Source organism: Miniopterus natalensis, chromosome 15 (assembly GCF_054644295.1).
Source record: "Miniopterus natalensis isolate mMinNat1 chromosome 15, mMinNat1.hap1, whole genome shotgun sequence".
Classification (NCBI taxonomy): Eukaryota; Metazoa; Chordata; class Mammalia; order Chiroptera; family Miniopteridae; genus Miniopterus; species Miniopterus natalensis.
This window is the reverse complement of record NC_142095.1, coordinates 23,810,097-23,829,996: the sequence shown is the minus strand read 5'-3', so window position 1 is coordinate 23,829,996 and position 19,900 is coordinate 23,810,097. Positions and strand designations below refer to the sequence as shown.

Below are 19,900 nucleotides of genomic sequence, written 5' to 3'. Positions count from 1 at the left end.
AACTGTGGCCCAAAACAATAAACTCTGCCCTCCAAGCCGGCATTGACTCATCCTTCAGGCTGCTGTTGGGCATGTCACAGGTGAGCTAAGTGACCATCTGGGGTGTGATAGGGGCTGAATTGTTCCCCAAAGCAGTGCTTCAACAAATTATTGCAGTGGATTTTGGAACTTCTCAGAAATGAGTCCAAAATGGCAGCAAGTGCAGGACTCACTCTTTGTCCAGTGGGCCTGCCACATACTTTCAGCTAAGGAGACTGTATGTCAGCTGTTCTTTAAAGAGAGTTTTATCTTCAGGTGAAGAAAAGAGGAAGCAGAATTCCCACTGAGCTCCTCTTCCTAGAGGCAAAGACCAACGTACGAGCATAATTCCAATGTCGTGTGTTTAGTTTTTCTATGTGTGTACATAATTATATAGAGATAGACTTGTGTATACACCTTCCACACACACATTCTCACAGAGGTACATGTGCTCAACGTATATTCTTGTTTTTCCCACTCTCAAGTTGGAAATTGCATTGTGATAACAGTTTTAAAAATTCAAAAGTACTGCAATGTGTTGAAATAAGTACTTAATATTGTCAAAAAAACTTGTGATTGTCTTGCCATCAATAAAATAACTACATAGATGTGTTAAACTACAGGCAACAATAGCCCACGGGAATATGTGCACCATTTCTCCTTCTATGTACTTATATGCACGGGTGTGCATGCCACGTGGGCCAGCACCCCCCACCATGGCACACCCCCAAGTGGTGCTTGTTGGAAGTGCTTACTTACCTCGTGAGAATTTATAGGAGCCCCTGTGACAGCATCCGGCCTGGGTGGCAGTGAGGGCCATTGCTTGTGGCCTCTGGGACAGCCCCATTTGCAGGGATCTGCACTGGGTCTCAGTGAATGAATGTATGGTGGATTTTTATTTTCTTGGTACTAAAGAGTAGCTTTTCTTAAAACATTCCTGTAAAAATAAAAAGTAGAAACTCACTTCCCTTCTCATGTGCGCACACATCCAAGGCACCATGAATTCTTTATTCCATCACAGCCTACAGGAGCAGTAAGAGACACAGTAGGTATTGTTTGGCTTGACGTGGTCTCCATGAGCCCCGCCTTTCCTAGCAGGTACACAACATCCCCTCTTTGGAATCCGGGCTCTCCCCAGCCCTGTGGGCCTCTGAAGGTGAGGGCAGTTGCCCCCTCTTGTCCTCCTATCTTGGTGGTGCCGCCCCATTCCATGATCTTCCTCTCCTCAACCCCGACTTCCACCCCTCATTTCCTGGCGCCTGTCAGGGCAGCCAGATCTCTTGCACAGAAGTGCACTGTTCTTTGGCTCTCATTCTGAGCAGGTGCCATCACTGTCCTCTTGCTTGTAGGTAGGATCTTGACTCAGAGTTCAGGTTCAGTAATAAAACGGTCAGGTTCCCTTGAAGATGATGTCCTGAAATTGCCTCAGCATCCCCAGTGACTTACGTCTTTGCCAAATCCAGATGGGCCAGCACAAGGCAAAGTGGAGGACTCCTGTTAGGAAATAATCTCAGTTTAGCCAGCAGTTCAGTCCCTCTCCTCAAAGACTATCCCTGACTTTGGGAGATGAGTGGGGTCATCTTATTTAGGTCTTTTGGGGGGCGGATGTCAAAGGAAAGCCGTCAGTAAAGCTCCTATTTTGCAGGCACTGAAAAATTAAGCCCAAGATAGAAAAGGCAGATAGTGTATTTGAAATGTATGCACTCCAGAATGAAAGTGTGATGGAAACACCTTGAGTGCTAGAAGTGCAGTTGTGTAGGCCACGGTGAGCACGCTTGTGATTATAAGCAAGTGTTTGTTTTTATTGCCAGAGGCCTCCCTGCTCTCATTGTCACCGCTCTCTTCCTGTCAGCATCCTCAAACATCCTGTGTTGCTCCCAGGTCCCAGGAGCAGTGGCCAGGTCAGTTCAAGTGTCTCGGGCGGCAGAAACGAGGATTGCAGCCGTGGTAGCTAAGGATGCAGACACATCCTGAGTGCAGTGCCCCCACCCTCCTGATGGCCCGCCAGTGCTCAGGTTCCAGGTGTGACAATAATGGCACCGCTGGCTTCGGTGTCCTGCTGGCAGAGCAGCTTCATCCCTTTACACAGCAGAAGGTAGGCGGGGATGTCGGGATGTGAGAACAGGTAGCCGAGGACTGTGAGGCGTGTCTGAGCCACGTGAGGGGCAGCTAAACAGAAGTCAGTCTGCATCAACCAGGCAGGGGTGTGTGCTCACTGGTTTCCAAACTACCTCTTCCCCGAGAATGTGAGGCACTGTCACCTGGTCACAGCAGTGTGAGGCAGAGGGCTCATAACCCTTCCTGTGTCACAGGCAGGGAAACCAAGACAGAGAAGGGTGACTTGCTTACAGTCACCCAGCTAGTTGGAAGTGGTCAGAACCTAGAGGTTCCCGTCTTCGTCCATCGCCCACCTGTGTGTACAAACGTGACTGTGCACTTGCACATAAAGGGCTGCTGTGCACAGGTGTTCCTCAGGCCCTCTATTCTGGTTAGGACGCGAGATCCTGCCCAACATATCTGAGCGAGCCAGGAAAGAATCCACGTACGTTTTAGGCTCCTCCATTGCAAAGAAGGGCCAGTCCCCAGGGTCCACTCTGATTGTTGTGGGCACCCACAGACCAGGGCACCTTTTGAATTTTTGTTTGAAATGAACTATTTAGGTGTTCCAAACCTTGGGCTCTCAATGTGTGAACTCCCTGGACACCAGACCTGTGTGGGTGATACTGTGGCAGAGTGCGGTTGATCCTTGCAGTAGGGTTTGGATGCTTCCTTCAGGCGGAAGTCTCCATAGATCGAAGGCCAGTCCCTGTCACGGTGTGTGTCAGTTTCTCCCCTCACTTCCCCTCACCCACCCCCATGGAGTGACTAGCCATGAGGAGCACGGAGGGTGGCATTTCCATCTCTTGCTGGCTCAACAGGCATAAATGGCCACGTCGACTTTACATAAAACCGTGTAAAATGTGGAAGACTCAGCATGTTGATCAAACAATAAACTGTCCTAATTCTCAACACAAAGCTTCTTGTCTGATGTTTCTAAGTGGTGCAATCATATATGAGGGGAGGGAGGGGTGTGTGTGAAAAAACCCTTCAAGTGTATGCTCCATGAAGACCCTCCTGTATATGTATGTCCACCACCCAAAGCCCTTTGCTCCTTCCTCCTACTCACCTGGGCTCTCCACCCTGGGAAGGGGCAAAGGTAGGACACACTCATTTCCATAATCTCCATTCTACCTTAAGGCTAATGGACGGAGAAACTCAGGGCAGAACGGAGCCTCCAGGGTGATACCTTCTATCAGCCCTGCTCTCCACTTGCCATGGCTGGGGGAGGTAAAGGGTGGGTGCAGTAACTGGATCTCTCTTCCTTCTGGTGATTTCCAGGAAGCCACTTAGAGGCAAGAATTTAACACGAACCATAATCAACCTTTTAGGTGACATCAAGCTGCCACATGCCTCCTCCAACTTCACCCCACACCAATTAGAGAAGATTTCTGAGAGGCCCTTTCAGGTCTCAGTCATCTCGACTAAAAGACACCCTGAAGGCCAGGAGGGTTGTGGGATCGATCCAAAGAGAACACAAAGGCCATAGTCAAGCACAGAATTGCCCTGACCCGCAAATGCTAGGAATCCCGAGGCTGTTTCGGAACAGGGTCCTCAGATCGGCTGTTCAACATGCATCACAGAGAATTGTGGTGCACGCTAACATCAGAGAATCATAGCCTGAGACATAACTTTCCTTCTTCAGATAGTCTTTAGCCCTTGAGTAAAATTCAACTGTGCTCCCCTTCTTCAGTTACTTTTTTGGTGTAATTGCTTCCTCCAATAAATTAAAATTTTATTAAGCAGAAACACACACACACACACACACAAGGCTGAGGGAACCCAGGCCTCTTACAGCAGCCCAAAGCCATTGATTTTTACTCACATGAGCACCTGTGATTATGCCAACATGTTCTGTTCATTGCATTGCTCTTTGGTTTCTGGTTCACTATTCCTAGCTACTTCCTTAAATTACTACTTGGCAAGTAAGGGCAGTATGTAGGAGTACAAAGGACAGTAAAAACTAGTAGCAATGAGGCTTTCAAAAAAGAACTCTGCCAGGGCCTAATGTCTTCTCGTTTCAGCTTGCGTTTATTTCATACATGAGCGACATGGTGTATGACACAGGGTTGGGGGCTGGGGCAGAACTGGAGTACCTAATTCAGAGCTAGACTGGCCCATAGGAAGGGTGACAGCAGGCAGCTTGGGCTGCAGTGTGCATGGGGACCATACTCAACTGGGACGTCAGCTCTATGCTTCTATTCTTTGACTCTCCCTGATCCCTCAAGGCCAGGTTAGGTGCCCTTGATGTGTGCTCCCAGAGCACCCTATACCTCTCCTGTTATGGCTCTTAACCACACTGTTCTGGGATTAGCTTCCCACTTATCCATAGCCACCCTTGTCTCCCGTTAAGCTTTACCTGGGCTTGGCCCTGTGTGTGAAGCAGGGATAGAAGAGTTTGTTCTGGTGTACACTGTGATCTTTAGGCCCTGGAATCCTAACACACACTCCCATCTGTACTCACTGTACCATTCTATTTCATTGCTTTCAGCCAAATAGGTTGTTTTATTTACCAAGAAGTATATTAATAATTTATAAAAGCAATAAAAAAGCCATACATTTAAGAAGACAGCAAAGAATTATCACTTTGAAAAGGCCAACTGTTTTTTAACCATCAGTGAATATGCACATTAAAAACCCACAGAGAACTACTTTCACTTAGTATTTGTTCCATGGCATTCTAGCTAAGAGTACACAACAGGACTGATCAAACAGCACATGAAGATAGCTCAGGAGCCCTCAGCCCCCCAGAAAAGCACAACAGCTTCTGAATCTCCACATACTCCCCAGTCGGGAAACCACTAGAACACACTAGACCCTTGAAATTTGGGGATTTAGTACTTACGGTTCTATTTGGGAATGATTCACTCCAAGGGTTCATGACATGTTTTTGAAACTTAAGTGCTATGAGGGTGGAGTGTGGACAAGTCACTGAACTGATGAACAGATTCACTGTCAACACAGCCTTGCTGTTTTATACCTGTCTCCACATGTCGGGAGACCATATTGTAATTATAGGCACAAGTCTGAGAATTCACAAAGGATTGGATGATGTACTGTCCATGAACTTCAAGGGTAACTGGAAATTAACTGTTTCCATACACAGACAGATTTGTTTACAAGAAAAAGGGAAGAAAGCACAAGATGACAAGACTTTCCAGATGATAACCATGTTCTCATGATTTTCTCTAGGTGGAGTTTGCTTGTTATAGTCACAAAGACCTTGACCCACATCAAGCATACACTGAAGGGAGGTCACATACACTTTGACAAAGGGAAGGCACACGAGTCAAATAAAAGTGACAAGTTTGAAAGCAATAAAGGGAACTGAACTTAAAAAAAATTCCAAGCTAGATTCAACAATAATTTGTTTCCAGAACAAGGAAATGTTTCTAACTACACCCTTTTTCAAAACTGTCCGTCACCACATCACATTCATGGCTTGCGGTTTGGATTTGTCCCTCAGGCGATTTTAGCCAGCCATTTCTCCAAGTCCTGGATGTCAGCAGAGCCAGCGTCCCCTCTTCCACCCTTGGCACTACACTCCAGGAACTCCACTTTGAGGGGCAACTGTGAGAATTCAAATTCTTTGCCTTTCTTTCCCAGCTGAGCAGGGGCTGCGCTGGAGCTGTCCAGTGTGCTGGGGGCAGCAGAGCGGGTGACTCGTAAAGTGTTGCTGTGAGGTAAAACGAAAATGAGTCAGGAAGCAAAAAGAGTTTAATTTTTAATATCACTATTAAAGGCCTTTAGAAAATAAAATTATTTCCTAAATATTTCAGCATTCATTTAAATACTTAACCATAAAACTGTCTATTACACGATTATGACTGTTGAATAATCCTATACATTTATAGATCACTCTCTTGGACAAAAAGGTGAGACGGGGGTCCAGCTTTACATGGCTAGATGACAGAAGTAAAGGACCCAGGTCATACCAACCTTCTTTCAGCCCAGTGCCCCCTTCCACCAGGATCTCCTGCACAATGCCATTTTAAAATATGTATATATATTTTAAATATATGCTGTGTTATAAAAATGTAAGTTTCTGAAATTTAAGTGTGGGTAGATAGGGTAATTATATTTATCCTGAGTTTTTTGGATATAGAGCTTACAAATCCACAAACTTCAGATTCTCACATCCTATATGGGCACAATTACTATTCTCCAACCTCTTGAACCACTAAAACCTTCGCAATTTAAATTGCCTTACTGCCACCTGCTGGCCCTAATATACAGTGCATAAGCAATGTTCATCGGTCTGCTCCCACCCTTTCTGCTATCCAGAAGCAGAGGAATACATGCTGCCAATATGCTTTCTTACAAAATAAAGCATTTCTTGCTGCTATAACATTGCATGAAAATTAGTGAAGAATCCACAGGAAAAACTAAACACTACCTTGTTTAGAAAGACACACACATATATGGAAAAAGTATTTTAAAAAACAAATACGAAATCAAGATATTATCTCTTGAGAAAAAAAGGCAAAAGCTCTTGGGAAGAGCACATAGGGTCTAAGGCTTTTGGGAAGGAGCACCTAAGCAAGGTGGTAGGTTAATGAGTATTCATTTTAGTATTCTTTAAACTCAGTACCTGTGTTATAAATATTCCTTTGTATATAAGATGTTTTATAATAAAAAACTTAAAAGGAAAAACCCCAAACATGATATGTATTCAGCTCTTGCCATAATGCCATGTAAACACAGTAAACCTTGTTATTCAGAAGACTGTAAGGATTCAAAGCCAGTAGAGCCTACATCTCACTAATACAGGATTAAACTAAAATTACATTCCTCATTTAACTGATACTAACTTTTACAACTTTTTAACATTTTTTCACTTCATTACAATACAGCATTTCCTTCTGTATTTTTCTGTGGCTCTTTAGAGTGCAAAACAAAAGAACTAAGGAAAACGTGCGCTTTAAACATGGGAAGACTTGGACTATGCTGTTAAAGAAAAGAATACACAAACAATATGACTGCTTTTTTCCAAAGATAATTTCCAACAATTACAACCCAATATTTGGAAAACTCACATCACCTAACTGTTTCAATTTCCTTAGCCTAATGACAATATATAGTCTCGAGAGTGATCATCAAGAGTATGGGAACATGCAGTTTCAAAAGGGAGAGAAACCACTGACAGTGACATAAGCAAGAAGGCAGAATTCAAGTTTCCAGCACAAGTCCTCTCACAGAAACATTAATTTGAAAAACCATCCATGCACGAAAATACCTTCATAAGAGCTATGGAACCCAGGTCAGAGCACCTGGGTGTAGCACAGAAATAAGAAAAGATGCATTGAAGAGGGTGGAAAGGACAGTTTCACATTACCAATATTACTTCTGCAAGCTTGCACAGTGTAGCACAGAGAGATACACTCCACATGGGGTAAGGAGAGTGAAGTGAGCACCCACTGTGCTGTGGAAGCTGGCAGCAGGCCAAGCCCCTGTGGCCCCAGGCCCGCTCCTTTGGATCCTGGATCCAGGCTCCAGGCTTACCCTAGTGGAACCCTGCACAAGGCCAGCTCCAACAGACCAAGGCACCTGGCTGGACATGACAGATTCATGCTACAGGCCTGCCCAAGTGGACCCTGGTGCCAGGCCAGCATTCAGCAGCAGACCTACCAGCCCATGGATCCAACAGCCAGGCCAGTCTGCCCAAGGACTCTAGCAGCAAGCCCACCCAAAATCTTTGGCTGAACTAGAGAAGGGCTTTATCTCTCTCTCTCTCTTTTTAAATTGACTTTAGAGAGAGGAAAGGAGAGAGGAGGGAGGGAGGGAGAGGAGAGACATTGATGTGTGAGAGAAACATTGATCGGTTGCCTCCCGAATGGATCCCGACCCAGAGATCAAATCTGCAACCTGGGTATGTGCCCTGACACGGACTTGAACCTGCCCCCTTTTGGTGCACAGGATGTTACTCTGACCAACTGAGCCACATTGGCAAGGCCAAGAAGGGCGTTCTCTTACAAAGCCAGTCTGTAAGGACTAGAAGAGGTGCCTACCTTTTCAAGGACATAAAGATCATGAAAAATCAGGAAAACATGATACAACCAAAGAAACAAAACAAAGCATCAATAATTAAGCCTAAAAAAATGAAGATCTATGAACTGCCTGACAAAGAATTCAAAATAATCACCTGAAAGTTCAGTGAGCTACAAACGAACACAGACAACTCAATAAAATGAAGGAAACAATACATGGGAAAAATAAGGAGTTCAACAGAAAGATAGAAATCATTAAAAAAAGTAACAAAAAAAACCTCGGGAGCTGAAGAACACAATGACTGATGTAAAAATTTCAGAGCTTCAACAGCAGGCTTGATCAAGCAGAAAAAAGAATCACAGAGATAATTTGAAATTATCCAATGAGCATATCAAAAAGAAAAAAGAGTGAAGAAAGCCCACATAACTTACAGGAAATCATTATGGGAGGCCCAGAAGGGAAAGAAAAAGAAAAAGAAGTTGAAAACTTATTTAATGAAATAGTGACAGAAAAACCCTAAATTTTGGGAGGGATATGAACATCCAGATCCATTATGCCCAAAGAACCCCAAATAGATTAAAGAGAGCTTCACAGAGACACATTATAATCAAACTGACAGAAGTCAAAGACAAAGAAAGAATTTTGAAAGCAAGACAAAAACCAACTGTTACAAACAAGGGAAATCCCCTAAGACTAAAACGTTGATATATTCAAAATTCTGAAAGAAAGAAAACTGCCAACCAAGAATATTATACCCAGCAAAACTGTCATTCAAATATTAACCAAGAGGACTTATTCATACTTACAGTTCTTTCTCAAGCTGCTGCTGAATTAACTTTGCTGATTTTGCCATTGTAATGTCTATAAAGAAATAAAGACACTGTTAAAGTTTAAACTAGAAAGGGTCTTTTCCCAAGACTTCTTGTACATATGGAAAATTCCTATCTAAACCAGTAAATTTCTCCCCCTCACACACATTTTTTTTTTTTAAAAAAGCTTTGTATCACTAGTAGCTTCCTTATCAAAGTAAGCTTTACATTTGGACATATGTGTTTTTCCTGTAATGCTTACAAATATATTAAGCCAGTGACTCTAAAATTGACTAGGTCTTTCATGAAAGTTTTCCACACCTTACAGACCTTTTAAATCAACATATATAAAAATCCAGCCAGTGTAACAAAAATAAAACCTATCAGCTTTATGATTTTAATAAGAGCCTTCACTCCAACAGAAATACCCTACCTGTCATATAAAAGTAAACTACTAAACATATTTCCAACTGATATTAAAATGGTATCTTACAGCATCAAGTGCACATTGGTAGGAAACAAGCGCTGGTTTGGCATACAGCTGAAGCCAAATAAATATTACCTCCCCTTGTTATACTGAATAGGAGAAATAAAGAGAAGGTCAGGTAATGATCCTAAGACTGATTTATTACCCGATCACTTCTGAGAAATGAGTTAGGGTTCTTCACAGAATCAGAATTTTAGAGCTGAAAGAGGCCTGTAAAGATCAACCAGTCCATCTTATTTTAGAAGTTACGAAACTGAAGCCTAGTTTTATTGGGTGTGACTAAAAAGTTTTTAATGGCTATCAGGTTTAAAAAAACAACTTCTGCAAACTCCCCTTGATGAAATGCGCTGGAAGGTAAACTTGTTTGAAAGGAGAGACTCCACCTGTCCCTCCACAATCAAGTATTTGATATGACATATTGTCAATCTGATGAACTTAACTAGGTAAAGTGATTTATAATTTAAAAAAAGCAAAACACTGTTTCAAAGAAAAAATTATAACAGTCACTCCTTTGTCATTCCTTAAAATAACCTAATAAGAAGACTAATATAAATGCAGGAGTATAAATAAACTTTAAGAATTAAAAGCTTTCAATTTATAGCTCATCAGCAATTGTCTCTCATCCTGAATAATGATAATTTTAGATAACTGTATTAATTCTCCATAGCAATCCCAGAAAAAACTCAATTATTACTGCCAGAAAATATGATGGTACCTTGCTTATTGCAGGCAATTAAGAATGATGGTGTGTTCTTCAGACCCATGCTGTCAATGAGGACTTGATACAGAAATTCGGCTACATCTTTCACCTCCCGCTGGAAGCTTGCACTATCCACAACAAACACAACAGCCCTGCAGCGAGAAAAATAAAAAAATCAGCATGTGAGCATTCAATATTGCGGCATTATATTGAAAAATTATATCCTTAATTTTTCTTTAAGAGAAAAATCCCAACAATAGAGTTCTATACCCTGTGAAATTTATGGCATGAATGCATATATTAGAAAGGAAGACAGACCTAAAGTCAATAATCTAAGCTTCTACCTTAGGAAGCTAGAAAAAATTAAGGGCAAATTAAATCTAAAATAAGCAGGAGAAAAGAAATAATAAAGGTTAGAGCAGAAATCAATGAAATTGATAACTGGAAATCAACAGAGAGCACCAACAAACCCAAAAGCTGGTTCTCGGGGGGGGGGGGGGGGGGGGGAAATCAGTAAAATTGATAAACTTCTAGCCAAGCTAAGAAAAGAAAAAGAAAAAGGACACACATTACTAATATCAGAGATGAAAAGGGATATTACTATAGATCCCATGGATAATCAAGGAATAATATGAATAACTCTATCCTGACAGATTTGATAACCTAGGTGAAATGGTCCAATCCCTTGAAAGACACAATCTACCAAAACTCACACAAGAAATAAACAATCTGAATAGGCCTACATCTATTAAAGAAACTGAATCATTAAAAACCTTCCAAACAGAAAATACCAGGCACATAAGGGTTCACTGGTGAATTCTGTAGAACATTCAAGGAAGTTTATACAATGTCCTATGTCAGATATATTCAATTAAAAAATTAAAAGTAAAATATACCAATTCTCCATAATCTCTTTCAGAAAAAAGAAGCAGAGGGACAATTTCCTAACTCATTCTAGGAAGCCAGCATTACTGTAATACCAAAATCAGACAAAGGCATTTCAAGAACAGAAAACAACAGTTGAACACCTCTCATAAGCATAAATGTAAAAATCCTCAATAAAATATTAACAAATCGAATTTATAAAAGGAATATAAAAGGTGGCATATAAAAGGAATTATATACCACAATTAATGGGTTCTGGACCCAATTCCAATGTAAGGGGTAAGATTTCTAGCACCATCAAGCAAAGCTCCTGACACCAGCAAGGTATCCTACAATTCAACTTGATTCTGACACTACCTGGAAACAGCAACAGATTCCACAGGTTAAGAGCTCAGTCCCACAAGACTGCTCTCCACCTTCAGATGTGAATCACTTGTAATTCTGACCAACTGGCTACAGATTGGAGGTTCCCACAACTCCCTCCTTGGGTTCTAGTAATTTGCTAGAGGAGACCTCAGACGCTAGTCACAAGTCCAGGTTGTTACCTGTAGTTCTGACTGACTGGCTATAAATCAGAAGTTCCCCTATCCTTGGATTCAATTAATTTGCTAGAGCAGGTTACAGAACTCAGGAAATCTATTTACTCACTAAATTATTTGCTTATTACAAAGGATATTAGAGGATACAATCAACAACCAAATGAAGGGATACATAGGATGAGGTCCTGAACAAAGGTGTTTCTGTCCCCGTGGTATTTGGTGGTGGCATATGGAAGCGTTCTGGTTCCCCAGCTTGTTAGCTCTCCAAATCCCACCCTTTTGGGTGTTTATGGAGGCATAATTACTTAGGCATGGTAAATTAAATCATTGGCCAATGACAAGTGATTCAACTTCTAGCCCCCTCTCCTCTCCAGATGGGACTGAAAAGTTCCAACCCTCTAATTATATGGTTGGTTCTCCAGGCAAGAAACCCCTATCCTTAGGTACTTTCCAAAAGTCACGTTATTAACATAACAAAAGACACCTTTAGTGCTCTCATCACTTAGGAAATTACAAGGGTTGTAGGAGCTCAGCGCCAGAAACAGAAGGAAGACCAAATATATATTTCTTATTTTAAATCACAGTATTACAACCACCAAGTGGGATTTGTCCCAAGTATGTACAACTGGTTCACCATTCAAAAATCAATTAATGTAATCAATCACATCAATAAACTAAAAAAGAAAAATCACATGACCATATTCAATAGATGCAAAAAAGCATTTAACAAAATCCAACCCCTATTCATGATAAAAACTCTCAGTAAACTAGAAATAGAGGGGAACTTCCTCAACATGATAACAAATATCTACAAAACACATATAGCTAACATATTTAGTAGTGAGAAATTCAAAGCTTTCCCTCTAAGACCAGGAACAAAGCAAGGATGTCTCCTCTCACCACTATTTTTGGAAAACTGTACTGGAATTCCTTCCTAGCTAATTTATTAACACAAAAATAGGAAATAAAAGATATATAGATTAAGAAGGAAGAAATAAAAATGTGTTTGTTCACACATGAAACGATTATCTATGTAGAAAATCTGAATCAGCAAAAAAACCTCAAACTAATAAGCGATTATAGCAGTGTTGCAAGATACAAGATTAATATACAAAGCTATCTACTTTCTCATATATCAGGAATAAACAAGTGGAATTTGATGTTAAAAATGCAATACCACTTACATTAGCATCCAAAAAAATGAAATTTTGGTATAAATCTAATAAAATATGTACAAGGTTTACATGAGAAAACCACAAAACTCTGATCAACAAATCAAAGCAGAACGAGACAAACAGATATTCCATGCTCATGCATAGGAAGACTAGTGTCAAAATGTCAGTTCTTCCCAAGTTGATCTATAGATTCAATGCAATCCCAATCAAAATCTCAGCAACTTATTTTGTGGACAGTGACAAATTGATTCTAAAGTTTATAGAAATAGAAAAAAGACCAGAATAGCCAACACAATATTGAAGAACAAAATTGGAGGACTGACACTACTCAACTTACTATGAAGCTATAGTAATCAAGACAGTGTGTATTAGTGAGAGAACAGATCAATACAATAAAGTCCAGAAAGAGATCCCCATAAATATAGTCAAGTGATCTTTGACAAAGGCGTAAAGGCAATACAATAGAAGAAAAATACTCTTTCAACAAATGGTGCTAGAACAGCTAGACATCTATATGCAAGAAAATGAATCCAGATACAGACCTTATTATACCTTTCACAAAATTAACTCAAAATACATCACATACCTAAATGTAAACCTCAAAACTATAAAACGAGGAGATAACTCAGGAGAAAATCTAGATGATGTTGGGTTTGGCAATGAGTTTTTGACATAACACCAAAAGCATAATCCATGAAAAGAATTGATTAACTGGACTTCATTAAAGATAAAAATGTCTGCTCTACAAAAGTCACCATCAAGAGAAGAAGATAAGCTACAGACTGGGAAAAAAGTTATGTCTGATAAAGGACTGTTGCCCGGCTGGGCGTGGCTCAGCGGTTGAGCATCGACCTAGGATCCAAGCGATCAGGGTTCGATTCCCGGTCAGGGCACACGCCCAGGTTGCGGGCTGCAGTTGACCAATGACACTCTCATCATTGGTGTTTCTATCTCTCTCTCCCTCTCCCTTCCTCTCTCTGAAATCAATAAAGATATATTTAAAAAAAAAAAAAAAAAGATAAAGAACTGTTGTCCAAATTTCATAAACAACTCTTAAAACTCAACACTAAGAAAACTACCCAATTAAAAAATGGGTCAAAGATCTTTAATGAAACCTCACCAAACAAAATATACAGATAGCAAATAAGTATATGAAAAGATGTTCCACAACAAGTCATCAGGAAAAATGCAAATTAAAACAACAATTAGATACCAATACATACCTATTAGAATGGCCAAAATCCAGAACACTGACAAGAATGTCAAGCAACAGAAATTCATTGCTGGTGTGAATGCAAAGTGGCTGTGGTGGTACAGCCACTTTGGAAGACAGTTTGGCAATTTCTCACAAAACTAAAAATACTCTTACCATATGATTTTGCAACTGTGCTCCTTGATATTTATCCAAAAACTTATGTCCACACAAAAACTGTACATGGATGTTTATGGCAGCTTTATTCAGAATTGCGAAAACTTGAAAACAACCAAGATGTCCTTCAGTAGATGAATGAATAAACTGTAGTACATCCAGATTATAAACCCTGGCATATTAGTCAGCACTAAAAAGAAATGAGTTAGCAAGCAATGAAAAGACATGGAAGAAACCTGAATATATATTAGTAAGTGAAAGAAGCCAATTTGAAAAGGCTACATAGTGTATGATTACAACTATGACATTCTGGAAAAGGCAAAATTATGGAGACAGTGAAAGAGTGGTTACCAGGGGTTAGGAGAGAGAGAGAGGTGAACTGACAGCAAAGAGGATTGCTAGGGCAGTGAAACTACTCTGTATGATACTATAATGGTGAATACATGTCATTATATACTTGTTCAAATCTGTAGAATGTATAACACCAAGAGTGAATCCTAATGTAAAATACAGACTCTGAGTGATTATAATATACCAACATAGATTCATCAATTATAACAAATGAACCAATCTGGTGGAGGATGTTGACAACAGGGGAGGCTATCCATGTGTGGGGAGGCTATCCATGTGTGGAGGCGGAGGTATATGGGAAATCTCTGTACCTTCTGTTTAAATTTTGCTGTGAACCTAAAACTGCTCTAAAAAAATTGTTTTTTAAAATCACACAACAGTCTCACCTGTGATAGATTGCTCATCACTACCATCTAGTGGGCAAGGAAGCAATAACAGAATATGTCATCACATCTTAAAAAAGTGAAAAAATAACCACCTCATTCCATCAAACCTAAGATTCCATCGATTAAAAGATATTATTTCCAGTACAACTAAGAAAGAAAAAATACTGTGAATTAAACTATAACACTATCAACTATAAGTAGCATTTCAATTTCATAGATATTAAAATGTGTCTTAAAAACCAGTGAAATCTGGTATACTGACTTTTCCTCTTAAGTTTTTATCAGGGTTAGAAACAAAATAAAAATTAAGCATTTTAAACTGTAGCACAAGACTTTTAGGAAGTAGGAGTCAGTAAGAACAATACTAAAAGAAATATGACAAATACTGTTCTATACTTTTGAGGCATCAATTTTAGGTAATTTAAGAACATAAATATATAACGTTGGATTTTAATAACATCTAGGATTCCACTTAAACTCTTTTAATAGAGTTAAGAGTCTATTAAAATTCTTTTAATAGTTCTATACATTATTAAATTTGTCCTTAGAGTAACTGAAAACTTTACCAACATGATAATAAGGGTTAACACTTTCTGAACACTTGAGAAACATGTCAAATGTTCTTTCACATAATCCTCATAAAATCCTAGTGAAGGCAGGTTTGCAGCCCAGAACTGGTTGACCCCAGGGTCCATGCTCTTTCCACTTCAGGACACCAGGCCATTTCCCAAATAACATCAGAGCAAACAACATGTCTTGATATACATATTTCAGAAAAGCCCATTCCACTTCCTACTCACCGGGCTGAAGCTTTAAACCGCTCTAAGAACTGAAGTCTCAAGCTCTCATGGCCAGGGAGGTCAATCAAGGTCAGACTAGCGCCCTAAGGATGGCAGCAATAACATTAATGTTTTGGTCCTGATACACATTCACAGCATAAACCTTTCATATCAGATTTCAGGTACCAGAATAGTGGCCAATTAATCAAAAAAAGTTCACTCTAATTAATTAATGAATCGAACAAATGTTCACCAAGCATCTTCTATTTATAAATCATCAGTCGAGGAACAATGAGCAAAAACAGACACGGTCCCTGCTCTAACAGGGCTTGTAATCAGAATGCAATGTAAAATTACATATACATAAGTGTAAAACTACAACTCTGATAAGTGTTCTGAGGGTACATAAGGAAACCTGACCCTGTCTGGGGGAGTCGGGGAAGTGTGGCCCATCTGAGGCTAGGGAAATATACTGGTATAAATAAATAGCAAAAACATGTGAAAAACAGTAATAAATATTTAAAACTAAGTAATATAAGATCTTATACTGTACCATATAGCATGTTACCATTAGAGAGATCCCAAAACATTCTTTTACATTTCCACCATAATTTAATTTTAAACATGTCTGCCAAACACACCATTTGTTCCAACTCAGTCAATATTGTGTGTCAATTCTTGATCCAGATGACAATCATTGAAACAGGGAGGGGTTGTGCCCCTACTGAGCAGACTCATTAAGCACCCATTTAAGTGTTCTTCATTCCAGGCCTTCATTCTTGAGCTCAGGTTCAATATAGATGTGGCTATGCTCAAGGACAAGACTCAGATACAGCTCTGGCACATGTATCATCAGACCCATGACCATGTCTCAGATGTTCACTTAGTCTGTGCAGTCTTTTATGGGCAAAAATATGATGCATATTAGCCTTTCTTTTTTTAAAATACAGGTTAAGAGTCTAGGGACCTCAGGCTGGGACCCACTACCACATTTCATAATCAGCACTGCACCAAACACTATGCTCTTTAAGATATCCATCGCAACATTGTACATAAAAGCAAAAGATTGTAACAATAAACTAAATGTCTGTTAATGGGGCTCTTATTAAATGAGAACTTAATTGTATGGTACAGCCACATAATGGCTCTGCATACTATGCAGCTCATAAATCAACTATGTACAAATGTGGAAGAAAAAACAAAAATCAAACCCAAGCTGTATCAGTCATATTGTTAAATTAAAAAAACAAATAAGTAAAATAGGCAGAAGAGAGTGTTAAAAAGAAAAAAAATTAAAGGATATACAGATATGTTTGTATATGCATAGACCATCTGAAAGGGCACACAGGAGATGGGAAGTGATTACCTCTAAGGAGAAGACTGGGTAGTAGGGACAGGAAAGGCAAAATAACTTTTCACCAAATATCCTTTTTAATCTTTAGAATTTTTGTCCCATGTACACATATTACATATTCAAAACATAAATGAAAGCAGAAAAGCTTAATGCTCACCCTTAAGACAAAGAAACAAAAACTAATAAAATGTGACAAACCAGGGGAGGGCATGATTAAGTCTGTTGCTTGGATGGTCAAGAGCAGAATTTGTCACATGGATTATATTTATCCATAAAAATAAGCTACACCCTTAGACTAATTTATGTTAGAAATGTCCTTTCCTGACACACCAAAGTAAAGTAAAATTGTGAGACTCCCAACATTCTGGGAACCCCTTACCCTGGAATTGTTGACTCTGTACACAGCAGAGCTATCGGTGATGGAAGTCTGAGTGTCTCTATAAAGGCCTGTTAACAACTGTAAAAAATAATAATAATAATATGGAGATCAGAGTAAACATCTAAATAGCAAATTTTAAGAGAGTAATTCTGTTCTAATGCTCCTGGGTGTCAGGTCAAGTGATGTTGATTTTTTCCCCCATTACTTGTAGGAAAACCTAATTAATTGCAAACTTTATTCCCCTCTACCCAATTGAGAGGGGGAAACCCCTATTATTTTCAAATAAGAGCTTCAAATGGTTAGTGACCAAATTTACCAATCTTCCATAAACATTTTTAATTATTAGAAATAGTTAAAGGTTTCATTTCTTTAGTGGAAGGAAAATCTTTTATACTCCCAAAAGGAAGAATAATGAGAAAACCCCTGCTATTTTCCACAGCAAAATGACAAACATTTAAAAATACTAAATAGATTAAAAATAAATATTAGTGAAAAGAAACCTAAGTAGCCCAATGACAAAGAATCACCCTTTTAAAATTTTTCTTTGACAAGCTATCAGGAGCGTATATTGTACAATGGATTATACACCATACACAGATCAATGTCCTCTATCTTTTCAGTCATTCTGGCATCCTTAGCCATGGCATGAAAGTAGTCACATAAACCCTTTACACGGAATAAAGACTAAATATCAGTATCTGGCAAAGAAAATAGAAATGGTCAAAAAATGCCAGTTTATGAGTTTTCAAGAGTCTTTCTGTCCTCCCAAGGGAGTCAAGAATTAACTCCCCAATTTATCAGCATCAGCTTATTCTCCAAAATAAACCATGACCTCACAGAAATTTTCCTATCAAGTTTGAGAGAGATGTAAATCAAAGCATTTACTCTGACAAAGAGCAATGTTTTCCCGGAGTCACAGAGGCCAACAAGAAGAACGGCTCTTTGACTGCTCCTTCTGCTCCAGATGAACTTCCAGAACACTGTGCAATGGAGAAAAAGAACCAAAATTATGCCTCATCAACAACAGGAGTGTATGGCTGGGGTGGGGAGATTAACAGAGGTCTACCACAGAACACCGCAATTTTCTGAAACTTCTATTATTATTACCACCATTATTATTAGTACTGTTATATAATTGTAATTGTTGCTGTTACTTTTGTTAGGGACTCCACTGAGTGCTGCTGGCCAGTATCAAATGCCAACTTTTGTGTGTACCCCCTATCCCGACTGTGGACTCTCTAAGTGCAATCTTGTCTTATTAACTTTGTATCCCCAGCGCCTAGCACGCAAACACCGGGCGCTCAAACCAGAAACAGAGACCCCATGAGTCTTGGTGGTAAAAGCAATGGCGGGGAGAGCGGGGGAGCCACGCGCTCAGGCTAAACAGGGGCCGAGGAAGGAAAAGTAATCCATTCCCCAACGACTAGGACATCACTTCGGGGGTCGCGGGTTTCCCTTGAACTCAGCGCTGCTCCCACTGCTTCAGGCAGGAGGAAAGGGTGTCATCAGGGGTGAGTCTCCCCCTTTTAGACGCCCCCCAGATGCCTTCTCCGCCCGGCATCCTACCTGTCCAAGCCCGGACTCCCCATCTTGAACCCTCCAAAACCACCCGCCGCCTCTTTACCCAGCGTTAGCAGCACCGCGAAAAGAGCCGCCACGACTGACACCAGCGTCGGGTCCCTCTGCTGCAGCTCCTGCCGCAAAGAGTCTAGATAGGGCTGGAAGGCGCCCCCGACGCCGCCACCATTGCCCACTCGCCGGGAGTCCGCGGAAGCCATGCTCAGGCGCTTGCGTGGTCTCCGGCGCCGCAAAAACGACGTGTCCCTGGGCTCCGCGCAGACGTCTGAAGCGGAGCATCACGGGAGTGGTAGTTCCTGACTTGTATTTTCCTCCTCATGGCCGTGACCCCGAAGGGCCTGATGGGAGTTGTAGTTCTTTTGTAGTACCGTGCGCTCCTGCCTCAGGAGAGGGCAGCCTCAGGTTATTTCGTGAGTGACACACTTATCCTTTACGAGATGAGTCAAATGTCGCCGCTGTCTTCGTGGTTGTTGACAGAGTGCTGGATGAATAAAATTAGTGGCTCGAGAAAGCTCGCCTGAGGATTTCCAGTCGCTCCTTCCCTGAGGCGAGTCGTGTGAGGAACTCGAACATGACAGAAAAATGTCTTTTTATGTATTCTTTGTTTATTGTTGAGAGTATTATACATGTCCCCCATTTCTCGCCCTCCACCCAGGCCTTTCCCACACTATTGTCTGTGTCCACGGGTTATGCACATACGCATATAAATTCTTCGGTTACTCCCTTCCCTCTGAGACCTGTCAGTCTGTGCCATGCATCTGGACCTATTTTGTTTGTCAGTTTATTTTGTTCGCTAGATTCCACAAATAAGCGAGATCACGTGGTACTTGTCTTTCTCTGACTGGCTTATTTTACTTAGTGTGATACTCTCCAGGTCCATCCCTGCTGTGGCAAAGGGTAAGAGAACCTCCTCTTTTACAGCTGCCTAGTATTCCATGGGGTAAATGCACCCGGCTTTTTTTTTTTTTTTCAATCCTCACCTGAGGATATTTTTTCCGTTGCTTTT

General features: G+C 40.5%; 1 protein-coding gene across 1 annotated transcript; it reads right to left on the bottom strand.

Annotated features, from left to right (window-relative positions):
* Window positions 1-5,269: 5,269 nt before the first annotated feature.
* On the bottom strand, window positions 5,270-19,102 carry SRPRB (SRP receptor subunit beta). The gene is made up of 7 exons (XM_016224402.2): window positions 18,941-19,102; window positions 18,202-18,296; window positions 17,317-17,394; window positions 15,605-15,687; window positions 10,115-10,251; window positions 8,910-8,964; window positions 5,270-5,791 (listed from the first exon to the last, which is right to left on the bottom strand). Exons 1-7 carry the CDS (start codon window positions 19,092-19,094, stop codon window positions 5,578-5,580), a joined length of 816 nt encoding a protein of 271 aa, XP_016079888.2. The 5' UTR covers window positions 19,095-19,102; the 3' UTR covers window positions 5,270-5,577.
* Window positions 19,103-19,900: the final 798 nt, after the last annotated feature.